The sequence below is a fragment of the Meleagris gallopavo genome, chromosome 1, assembly GCF_000146605.3.
Source record: "Meleagris gallopavo isolate NT-WF06-2002-E0010 breed Aviagen turkey brand Nicholas breeding stock chromosome 1, Turkey_5.1, whole genome shotgun sequence".
Taxonomy (NCBI): Eukaryota; Metazoa; Chordata; class Aves; order Galliformes; family Phasianidae; genus Meleagris; species Meleagris gallopavo.
In genome coordinates, this window is record NC_015011.2 from 110056927 (window position 1) to 110069065 (window position 12139).

The 12139-nt window shown below is 37.8% G+C and overlaps 2 protein-coding genes across 4 annotated transcripts in view; both read right to left on the reverse strand.

Moving 5' to 3' along the window:
- LOC116217397 (histone-lysine N-methyltransferase KMT5C-like) overlaps positions 1–528 on the reverse strand; it is a gene marked incomplete at its 3' end in the record, with an annotated part of 1805 nt that extends 1277 nt beyond the window's left edge. Inside the window, exon 1 of the mRNA XM_031556614.1 lies at positions 448–528. Within this exon, the coding sequence (XP_031412474.1) occupies positions 448–528 (81 nt within the window). The remainder of the gene's footprint in view (positions 1–447) is intronic.
- The window catches only part of SCUBE1 (signal peptide, CUB domain and EGF like domain containing 1), a 94316-nt gene continuing 82183 nt past the window's right edge, over positions 7–12139 (reverse strand). For all 3 annotated transcript variants that reach the window (XM_031557098.1, XM_031557096.1, XM_031557095.1), the window contains 6 exons: positions 10132–10299; positions 9102–9263; positions 7496–7693; positions 3500–3652; positions 2508–2587; positions 7–1364 (listed from right to left, as the gene is read on the reverse strand). In XM_031557098.1, coding sequence (XP_031412958.1) covers positions 1212–1364; positions 2508–2587; positions 3500–3652; positions 7496–7693; positions 9102–9263; positions 10132–10299 — 914 coding nt within the window. In that variant the 3' untranslated portion in view covers positions 7–1211. The remainder of the gene's footprint in view (positions 1365–2507; positions 2588–3499; positions 3653–7495; positions 7694–9101; positions 9264–10131; positions 10300–12139) is intronic.

The window sequence follows — 12139 nt, forward strand, 5'->3', positions numbered from 1 at the left end:
AAAAAAAAAATCCTCCTTGGTGAGCTCCTCACAAGTGTGCTGTCCTCAGGTTTAACTGTTTGTCTGCTGTGTGGGTCGCCCAAGGAAGAAACAATAACTGCCCCCCTTCCTGGACAGCAGTCACATCTAAACTGCTGCTATTTTTCTTGGAATAATGTACTAAAAGAGAATGCCCAAAAGTAAACCATCATCCTGTGTTATAAAACTCCAGAAGGGTTTGTGTTAATAGAAGTGACAAGCACTTGGAGAAGTCATTGGATCATCTAAGCAAAGTTACAAATAGATATAAGTAAATAGTGTGTGGGGGGGTAAAGATTTAAGCATGAATAATATTTACAGTATCTAAAGATAACATTACTAATGTACCCACAAATAGAAGTATATATTTATATATTTATATATTGTACTCATTTAGATGCTCTATTAACGGAAAGAAAAACAGACTACCAGTTTTATTGGTGTTGCTCCTTTCTCATCTGTTCTATTATAACTGCCTCCAAAGGGACCAACTGATGGATAGAATTCCATAGCTCAATCCATTTCAGTGCAGTAATGTACAGTGGCAAACCTCTGAAGAAGTTTAGAAGAGGAGAGATGAAAACATAAGCACAGGGGACTTAATTTGTACAGAATTCATAAAACAAAATTATACATCTGATTCTTTTTTTTTTTTTTCCTCCTTTTTCTTCCCTTTTGATTTCTATTTGGTCAGAGGTTCCACTAAGCCACAAATGAGAAGTAACAAAATTTAAATTGTTTTCTTTTTTTCTAAACTTCAAGTGCAATTCAAAATCCAAATCTTATTCATACTACATACCTCATACTACAATAGAACCTACTGGTAGGTAGTTTCATCAGATTTGAATAGATGCCTTCTTTGCTTTGCAGAAAATTATTTTTTATGGAAAATAAAAAAAGCGGAAAGAATATTTTTACATAATGTAGTTTCAAATGGAAAGTGAAGATACACAAGTGCAGACACAAATTTGGATCTTCAAATAGATGCACTCAAGGATCCACAATACTTTTTCTGTAGTAAAGATTTCACTCAGAACATTGGTGTTTAATGATTATAAAACATTATAGGTATTCTTCAATATACAACTGAAAATAAAGACTGCAGAAAAGAGCCTTTAAATTACCAAATGTTTCTACTACGGAGGAAAGACAGTATTCAACAGGAATGCAAAATAACCTCAAACTGAATACCACTATTTATACGGTCGTAGAAATCTGGAAACTTTTGATCGCAATAGTTTTATAAATGATCTTGGAAACATCTCTTTTGACTCTTGTGCTGTGTACTTGAAATAGTTTTGTGGATGTGCCAGTACGTCAAAGAGAGCTTTAATCAGTTTCTTGTCCTGTGGGAGACAACATACATATTATATAAAAATACTGTTGGGATTTAGTTTATGCTCATCCATCGTAATTAATGAACAACAGTCAGCTTTTTCTTTTGGTAGAACTTGATTCTGGCTAAAGCAATGTAAGTAAAGTGTTGGTGTGGGGTTTTATACTGATGAATTTATCTACTGTGTTTTCAGGTTTTTTTCTTCTTTTTTCCTTTCTTTTTTTTCCCCCCTGCAATTTCTGTTCCTGGAAGATACTGAATCGAGAGAGCAGCAGTTGGGTTAACCACAAACTGGTTGTAGAAGTCAGGCATTAGTATGGCAAGCTGCCTTTTTCGGCCCTTCCAGCCTCTTTAATGCTGTTGCTCAGGATCTTCCTTCCAAAAGAAAGAAAGAAGGCTGGTCTTCAGCAACCCTGATCTCTTTAAGGAACCTCTCCTGTATTTTGGTAAAGCCTTGTTTCAGGGAATCAGCTAAGCCTGTGCCTGAAACCTGAGTGACCTGAAAGATCAAGTGAGTGAATACTCAGAGGGTTGAGACAGGGACAGCCAGGAGAGCTGGCTCTAAACCTTACATTTAGCAGGTTAAAATTTGCTTTTTGAGCAGCTTTACATACATATATATTTAAGTTTAAATTAATTAGATGTTATATGTTGCAACACAGCAGCCTTTCTCTGCAGTTCTCTCCTTTTGAAAAACACTTATCTTGCCTTTTGAAAATCCTTTCACAAACAGCCTACAACGCTACATTATGGTTATATCTTGTTAAGGCAGGATAGTAGTTTAGGTAATTTTTAATGCATAGGAAATTCTAATTTATTGTTGTAAAAACTAATTTAAACATATGTCATACTGAGGCTGAAGAAGACTCTTTGAACAATAGGTTATTTATTTTTATGACATACAATCCCGTTAGCATATGTTTCATTTAGTTCTTGCTTCAGGAAAGGATGTAGATGTGTGCCTAGCCCAACTGAACTACTAATTTTGTTTTACTTCAAATACCAGCATAAGGCTCTGAAAAGAAAGAATCTCATTTGGTATCACAGTGGAGGTTTAAATATCACAATCCTATGAGGGTAATGAGAGCTACCTTGGGAAAATATTCAGTAAAAGGAATCTTTGGTTAGCCTCAGATAAGAAAAATTTTCCTACCTTTAGAATTTCTTGATGATTTTCTGATGCATATAATCGTCCATCTCGAACAATATCTTCTATTAGTTGTTGGTAATCCTCTGAAAAATAAAGATCAGTGAGTGACTGTGATATCCTTTGGGAGGATAACAGACAGATAGGCACTTATTATCTAGACTTCCTCTTAGAGACAAAGATGAGAAATTGAGTATCCAGTCCATTATTCAGTGATCGTCTTCCTGCTGTGGTCTAATCTAATCACAGTAAAATGTAGAATTCTGTACTGAACAATAACTTTCAATTCTCTGTGTAAATATTGACTTACCCTCAGAAAGCTACTCCCTCCACATAATAGTGCTTTATTATCTACATTTTATAAATGAAGAAACAAGACGACAGATATGAAATAGCTGTCAAATGCTACATACAACACAGACAGCTGCCAGAGGTATCATGAAAAAGTCTTAATTTTGTTAAAACAGAAATCATCCCAAAGTCCAAAATATACAGTTTAATGCATATTTCTATATGATGAGCTAGAATGGTCTGAAACGTGTTGGATTTGTGGAAGTGGCTACTTAAAGGGGATTTCCTTTGGCATCCTTGCTTTTCTCTGTTGAACTTGCGATGTTATTAATTTATACTTTTAATGACTGTGTTGATTATCAGTAGGGCTTGATGAAGGGTCTTCCTGAAATGTACAGCAATTAATAGTTTTCTCATTACGCATATGATAAATGACCATTAAAGAGAGTCTCACTGAATTCCATGTAAGTTTAAAGAATTCTGTGTAACTTGCCATCTGTCTTTCAAACATTAGGAAAAAAAATAAATATAAAATCAGGTATCATTTAAAACCAGTCGTAAAGAATTTGAAAGTAATGGACAGAAAAAGTTACATGAAGTTTTGTCTTCATTCTTCTCTCCCTGTCATCACATGATGGACAGATTCTGAAGGCCAATGTTCTGCATTTCACATACAACACAAAGATGAAAAACAATCCCACTCTCACCATCATATGTCACATATGGGACTTGAAATCCTTTGCCACTGTTGCCTTCATTTGACTTGAACTGAATCCATAGCTTCCTTGATCTTGAAGTAAATGCAATAGGTCTCTCATAAGTCTGACACGTTTCGTATGTAGTAATTGAAGTAGGAGAAGCTAGGAAATATTAAATACATAAATTTTATAAAGATAATTTCAAAGTCAGAAATATCAAATTGACAAAACACTTCTCAGTTTACATATGCCTGTCAGCTTAATGGTTTTTTTTGTTTGTTTGTTTTGTGACAGAAGGCATGTACTCTTTTATCTACCAAAGAGAAGAAGGAAATTTTTCAACAAAGGTAATAAGAATCCATCTCCTCTGTCCCAAGACAAGTTCATTTCTAACATTTACAAAATTAGTATCAATATTACTCACTCTATGTACTACTGACCTCAGATAGACCAGAACAAGTCAGCTGCACCCCAGGCAGATGTGATAAGCAGCTCCAAGAACTCCCAGTTTGGGGAATTAATCTGATAGCAATAAGCAGTTACCCTCTGAAGAAGAGATAATGTGAGTGTGCCCAGGCCAGTGCTGTGCTACACTGTGCAAACCCCATGGCTGCAGGAACACCTCAGCCAGAGCACAGAATGAAGAGAAGCTTACAGGCAGTTCTCACTTGGCACAGCTGATCACACCACCTGCCTGGCCTTGCCTTTATCTAACAGTGCAGCAGTAAGTTCTCATAAGGATACGGTTTTTGTTTGACAGTAGAAATGAAATTCAGGAATCACAAAACATAGAATAGCTTAGGTTGGAAGGGACCTTTAAAGATCTTGTTCCAGTCCTCTTGCCATGGACAGGATTGTCAACCATCAGATCAGGCTGCCCAGAGCCCCATCCAATCTGGTCTTGAATGCCTCCAGGTATGGGGCATCTGCAGCTTCTCTGGTCAACCTGTTCCAGTGCCTCACTACACTCTTGAGTAAAGAATTTCTTCCTAACATCCAGCCTAAATCTCCCTTCTCTTATTTTCAAGCCATTCCACCTGGTCCTATCACTATCGGACTGTAAAAAGTCAGTCCCTCTCCTGCTTATAAGTTCCCTTTATGTACTGGATGGCTGCAATGAGTTTTCCATAGAGCCTTCTCCTCTTCAAACTAAACAAACCCAGCTCTCACAACCTTTCTTCAGAGAAGAGGTGCTTCAGTTCTTGGAGCATCTTTGTGGCTCTATTCTGAACCCGCTCCAACAGCTCTACATCTTTGTTGTGCTGGAGGCCCCAGATGTGGACACAATACTTCAGATGAGGCCTTACAAGGTGCAGAGTAGAGGGGGACAATCACCTCCCGTGCCCTCCTGGCAACCCCTCTTTTGATGCAGCCCAGGATACAGTAGGCCTTCTGTGCCTCAAGGCATACTGCTGGCTCATGTCCAGTTCTTGTCCACCAAGACCCTCAAGTCCTTCTTTGCAGGGTTACTCTCAATGAGTTCTTCTCCCAGTTGGTACACACTACTGGTATTGCCCACCTAAGTGCAACACCTTGCATTTGGCCTTGTTGAATCTCATTAGGTTCACGTGGGCCAACTTTTCAAGCCTGTACAGGTCCATCTGGATGGAATCCCTTCCTTCTATTGTGTCAACTACATTACTCAGCTTGGTGTCATCAACGAACTTGCTGAGAGTGAACTCGATCCCACTGTCGATGTCATTGATAAAGTTGTTGAAGAGCACTGGTCTGAAGACAGATCCCTGGGGGACAACACTTGTGACCAACCTCCACCAGGACATAGAGCCATTTACCACAACTCTCTGGCTGTGACCATCCAACCAATTATTTATCCATTCAATAAACCAGCCTTCAGTCCGTATCTCTCCAATCTAGAGATAAGGATGTGGTGTGGGACCACATCAGAAGCCTTGTGCAAGTCCAGATAGATGACATCAGTTGCCCTTTCTTTGAAGGAGTGACTGATGCTGTCTCTCCATCATGGAACACGACCAGATTTGCCGTTGGTGAAGCCATGCTGGTTGTGTCAGATCCTCCTGTCATCTTGCATATGCTTTAGGATCTCTTCCAGGAGGATCTGCTCCATGATCTTCCCAGGTACTGAGGTGAGACTCACTGGCCTGTAGTTCCCCATGTCTTCCTTTCTTACAAAAGATGTTAACCTTAAAAGTGATGTTTCCCTTTTTCCAGTTAGCAGAGACTGTGCCTGACAGCTATGACTTTTCAAATATGATAGAGAGTGGCTTGGCAATCACATAAACAAGTTTCTTCAGGACCCTGAGATGCACTTCATTTGGCCTCATAAGAAAATCCCATAACAGTTGAATGAAGAAAAGTGGAAAATCTCTTCTGTGCACAGGGTATACCCAATATGCTGTGTGAATCACAGGCCCATTTGATGCTACAGCACTTAGGGTTCCTACCATGTAAAGATCTATACAACTTCAATAAATAGCGTTTAAAATGCTATCTTACAGAGACTGAGTGCTTTTTTACTGGGATCATAATGGACCAGGACCAACCACTGTAGAACACCTGGCTGTAGGTTTGCAAAGAAAATACCAATTATCTATACTGAAATAGAGCTGATAATTTTGGAACCAAACACAATTGTGCAGAGTTAAGGTGACAAGCAAAGCTATCAGATTACTGAATAAATTTCACAAACCTGCTTACTTTCTGTTTATGTTGCCTGTAACTTGGGCTGAACACATAAACAGCATGCTCAGCAACCAGAAAGTCAGGACAACCACTGGAGGACTGTGAGCATGACTTTAACCTGCTCTGTGCAAATACTTCCACAGAGCTGGAGCTTGCCCACATCTGCCTGTGTGTGCATAAGTGATATGACTGGGTGGCAAGTGTGTATCAGGGAGAAGCCCAGCTTAACATAACCACGCCAGCGAAAACATGCTGTATTATTCATACATACTATTGTGGTTGAGTCCATTCTTAAACTACAAGTAAGGGGATCCAACAGTAACTCTGGAACTGCGATCAGTTTTTTCACTGTTTTCACTGTATGCTGACTTTCCATAAAGTGTAATAAATATTTGTAAGGACTACTTATGTGATGCCAAACATATAGTAATTGCAAATCACGTATCTGAAAAACTCCCCTCATTTTTCAGTGCTGATATTGTGGTACTGTTGTTGGTTCTCAAGTGAAAGCCAAATATTTCCCTGGTTTTAGTTACTGCTGGAACCACAGCTTGGGATTAGGACAACTAATTTGTTCTGCTACACTGTTTTGCTTTTAAAAAACAAATCTATACAGAAGTATTTTTATTTTATCTACAGTGAGCAGGTTTCTTTTAATACTCATCTGATATATAGAACTGTTAACACAAGCCCTCAAGAATAAAAAAAAAGTAACGAAAATTGTTTTAGCAAGTGAAATATGCTGTTTTATCAAGCAAAATACACTATTTAAACAAAGTTCCATATCAACAATTGCCTTTCAGGTTTGGTGCTTCTTGCAAATTTAACAACAGATCAATAGAAGCTGTTTGCCTATAAAGGACGGCAGGAGAAGTATATCATAATGGTGTCTTAGCTTCAGGAGTAATCAAAGAAAGAATACAATACCCACTCCACATAAAGTTGGGAAAACTTGGATTTCTTGAAGGTGTCAGGTGTACCTACCCTGTGCCATGGCAAAGATTTAGCAATAATTGCAGCATTTACTCACAAAGGATAAGTAAGATATCTCTTCTAGTCTAACTTAGCATTACTGCATTAACTTCTAGAGTGGCAGTGATTTATCCCACATGATAATTGGGCTAGACAAAAGCCCATTAACTGCTCTGTGATTCAGCCAAGACTCTTGAATAATTGATATGTTAATTGTTATTGGTACAGTGTTCTGTTTTAACCTGTTGTGCCAGTTCATTCAACAGTCCTTTTAAAAACACTGAAAGTTGAGGACAATCATCCCTTCATTACGAACTTCCCACGCAGACTGTTTGCAATAAATATTTATATAACCCATGTCTGACAACTTACCACTTTTTCTCATTACTAAAACATCACCACATTCATCTTCTATTGGGAGAAATATCTCAGGCACAACAATGAGTATTCTCCTCTTTGGGGGTGGATTTATATTCCAAATGCATTCAACGTTAGCTGGGTAGTCTCCGGGATAGTTGGGTGACTCAATATAGCCAGTATAATCACCAAGTTCTCCTCCACAGTGCTGGTCTGTGCAGGAACATAAATTAGCATTTGTGTTAGCTGATGAGCTAATTTGAGCTGTTTTTCTAATCTGTCAAGAGCAAGCCTAAACTTCTCCTCACAGGTTTAGAAATGGATACATTCTTCAGCTGCTTCTTTGTTTATCACTGAAGGCCCTTAAAGCAATAGTCAACCTACAGAGATGATTGCAACTGATTTGCAAAACCTTAATCTCCAGTGCGTAAGGTAACTCTCCATTCAGCTTTGACATTTGATTAAGAAACCAACAGGTAAGTAAACAGGATCTCATTGTGGAGGCACTCATGCAGTGGTTACCACTGGGGCCATGCTGACATCTAAGTTTTCTGACTGAACTTCATGTGCTTTTTAACCTGGTTTAGGTGAATGCGTGTGATGATCCTAATAGGTAACCTTATTTCGATAATAGATTTACTTTGCTTTGTTTAAAGTGAAACAACTTATTAAAAAATCTTTATTGATACATTTAAGTTTTATTTTCTGAGCTTTCAAAATTCCTATTGAATTTGCCACAAGTGTGATTCACTAAGTTATTTAACTTGATCTTTTCAGGCCTACACAACTGTGTAAAACTCGATATACATTTAAATATTTTGCTTAATCAAAAAATTCTGCAAGGTCAGAAGCTGGACTGAAAACAGAAAATATCTAAGCCAGCAAAGTGACATAAGTGGTTTTACTTTATTGGAAAATTATCAAACTTCTTCAAATTCTTTAAGAAAATTAATTTACTCAAATTACATTAGAAATTATGATTTAATAAGAATAAAAACTTATGGCAGCTGTACACATGAATATTTGATATGACATTACCTAACTATTATAGAGAACTTCTCTTAAATTTGCATGGTTGGGATGACAAAAATCTTTTGTCTAAAAGAAACAGTAACTCACAAAAGATCAAATACAACTACATAGGAATCCTTGGAGATGTTTAAAATGGTAATTTAAGACAGAAGGCTGAGTACTGCAAAAAAGTCTATGAGACTTCACTGTCATAAGTAATTATCTGGCATTTGCAGTATGCATGACTGTATCTCCTAGCATTTTATAACAACTAGCAGCAGTTACTCTGATAGAAGATATTGTGCTCTACAGAGATAGAAATATGCATCACTGCAAAACTTCCAGGATTTGGGAATTTGAAAGCGCAAGAGTTTTAACTTGTAGCTGGCACTCTATAAAATTACATTAATGCTAAAACAATTAAATGGATCAAGTGATAGTTTTCCAGGTTTTGTTCTCATTGCTTTCAGTTTTTACTGTTCCATGTGGCAGCAGATATATGCTAACTGGGAAATACATGATGAGAGTGCAACCTGACAAATGAATCTTCAAGCTGTGGTTCAGAACCGAAGACATGCTTCACCTCACAGCCAATATAAATGCGACTTACTTTTACAGTGTGTAACATTAGTGGAGCCATCGAAATCTGTACTTGTGTTCCCAGGGCAGGTGATACAATAGTTTTGACCAAACTCAGGCTGGTAAGTTCCTACAGGGCATCGGATACATCTGTGCGTCGTGGAGTTGTAGTAGTGTCCAGGAGAGCAATGAACTGCAAAGTATAAGCCATATTATTTTCAGAAAGAAATAATCTTCACTGCAGAGACATCTTCCCTCTACTTTGGACATAACCCATGATCCCCAAACTGCAATATAATTACTAGGCAATAAAAGGCAAAAAGGACATAAGCTCACACTATTTCCAATTACAAATGACCTTCTCACTAGAATGCTCCTCTGAAGACTGATGAACTAGCAACTCATGCTGCATATGCCTCTCACTACATTTGATACAGGGGTTTCCTATGAGCTAATAAAAAATGGAAGATGATACATATCTGCCTCAACAACAAAAACGTCTTTCACAATAGCAAGAGGGGAGTTCCTATGTTTGCCAGAATCAGCATGTAAGCCAATAAGTAAGCCAAAATAAGTTTCGGCAGATTCCTTCTACAGTGTTTGCACTGGAAGTTTTCAGTACAGGACACGCAACATGTTCCATACAGTTGCTGCCCAGCCCATTTGTAAGGAATCCTTAACTTCATATAATTTCTGTAGTATTTAGTTTTTCTAGTTTGAAAAATAAAAATAGGCAGCAATGAAAGGCTAAATCATTCTCTGATGCAGGCTGGTTTGATTTCTTGCCATGCAATGAAGCTGATTTACTTCCCAGTTGCAGAGCTAATAGTATATGTGCCTGTGGTAAATTCCAAATACAATAAATTCTGTTCAGTCTTCACAACCTTGGGAGATCATGACTAGTTTACAGATTGCCTGAACATTTAATCTGATCACACACAGTGTACCTATATGCAGTGACTATGTTTGTTTTGGAGATTTTCAAAGTCTATTAGTATCAAAGCTCACAAACAAAAGGGCAAGCAGCAGGAAAACAAATCATGGAAAGATATGAAATTCACCTTTGGTTTCACAGTCTTGAAAAGAAACAGCACCTTCGTACTTGGTCACAAGCCCTCCACCACATGGAAAGCAGAGGGTCCTTCCTGGTTCAGGCTGATAAGTACCAAGAGGACAGACTCGACAAGGTTTAAAACCATCTGATGAATAGTGTCCAGGAGAACACTGCCCTAGAAATGAAAATGATCATCTCTGTTAGTGAGCTTACTTTTCTGGCCAAAATATAAAAACAGCTCATAGTTGGCAATGTTTCTTTTACCTTAAAAAAGTAACTACAAGACAGCTGCAGATCAAATTCTAATCTTACTTGCTGCATCTGGATTGCTCCTGTAACTACTTCCTAAAAACAGGGCCAGCAATTAGAACTAGTTTCTTAATAAGCTCTTTGCTATCCATGCTTCTTTTTAAATTTTCTTTTTTAGAATGGGTCTAATAAGATGTTTTGATAATACTTTTACTGTGTCCTTCACCTGAGAATTACAAAGTACTCGGTAGGGAAAAAATGAATCTTTGTATTATATCTATGAAGCATTGTTTTTTTTAAATATCTTCGTTTTATGATATGGAAATAGTACCTATCTGGATGGGACCAGTCTAGCATCCTGTCTGGAAAAATAGCTGACACCAGCAGCTTTCTGGGCAGCTGCAAAAACTACTGCTTGTCAGAAGTTCTTCTGCCAGAAAGTGGCCATTTGTGAAAAGCAAAGCACTTTGTTGATGAGTCTGCTGACAGATACAAGGTAGTTTCAAAACTTGCTCTCCAGGCAATTTCTGATAGGCATTTGTTTGGCTTGTTTCTTTCTAGCTAGTATACTTTACTCTTTGACAACATATCTGAGAATCAATATGTCAAGTTTTTCAACATTATGGCATTTTTACTACATATCTTCACACTACTCCAGCCAGGAGATCAGCACTTTGAGATGTGTTACGTGTTCCCTGAGATTGCCTAATAGCAATACTTTGCAATTCATTTTCCCTAAGAACTGAACAGCAGACAGAAAAAACTGGCTTGAAAACATGAAAGTTTTCAGAGCTCTAGGTGGGGTTGGGGTTTTTATAGACCCTGGTATTGGGAAATGTTGGGGGCGTCCAGCATCTTGGGTAATTGGTGCTCAGGATGGACAAGAAATCCTTAGTAAAAGCAAAGTTCAAGCAAAAGTTCCTACAAAAAATCTAACTCTTATAGACACCGTTGGGATCAGGATCTCTGGGATTTAGTCTTGCTCCCATCCCACCTGGCTGGAATATGACTGTACAAGTAGGTTGATGTGACACAGACTCAGAGACATGACACTGCTAATTTGAAGACAGTTCTGCACTTATTTTTATAGCAAAACTGATCCTCCTGGTCTGGTCCAACTGGTCACTGGACTTTAACGTGAACATAGTTAACGAATGGATGTGGGTCTGGATTTCAATGTGAAATTTAAGAATGTGTGAAATGTGGCTCACAGATATCTTTTAAAGAATAGGTATCGTTGTGTTTTCATACTGCTAAATGTTTGCTGCTTTCAGCATTAATATGCCTCAGTCCTTACCTGAGGATGTATATAGAAGTGAGCTGTTTCCTTCTTGCATTTTTAATTGAAATTACCAACAAAATATATCTGACATGATTTCCCTGAGAGAAGCCCCAAATGAATAGGCTTCTTAACTGTGTTTTGGGCTTGTGTCTGCAAGGATCACATGGAATTTAAATATCATAGCATCTTATTCACTTGCAGCTACAACAGAGTTCTATGCAACAGCTACTTGAAATCTCTTTCATATCTGCATGCGCTTCACCTGTAGAGATGAGGATTTGGATTATAGTGTATTTGTTACCACACAGACATACACTGCTCCAGAAGATACGATGTAAAAATACTATTAATTACACATGGTGAGTACATTTCTAACAAAGTCTGTTATATTAACAAAGTCATAAAAATACAGTTTTATCATATGTGCTGAAACATTTTATCCTGCTCTTGATGAAAATTTAGGGAGGTTTATGATGTCTCAAGT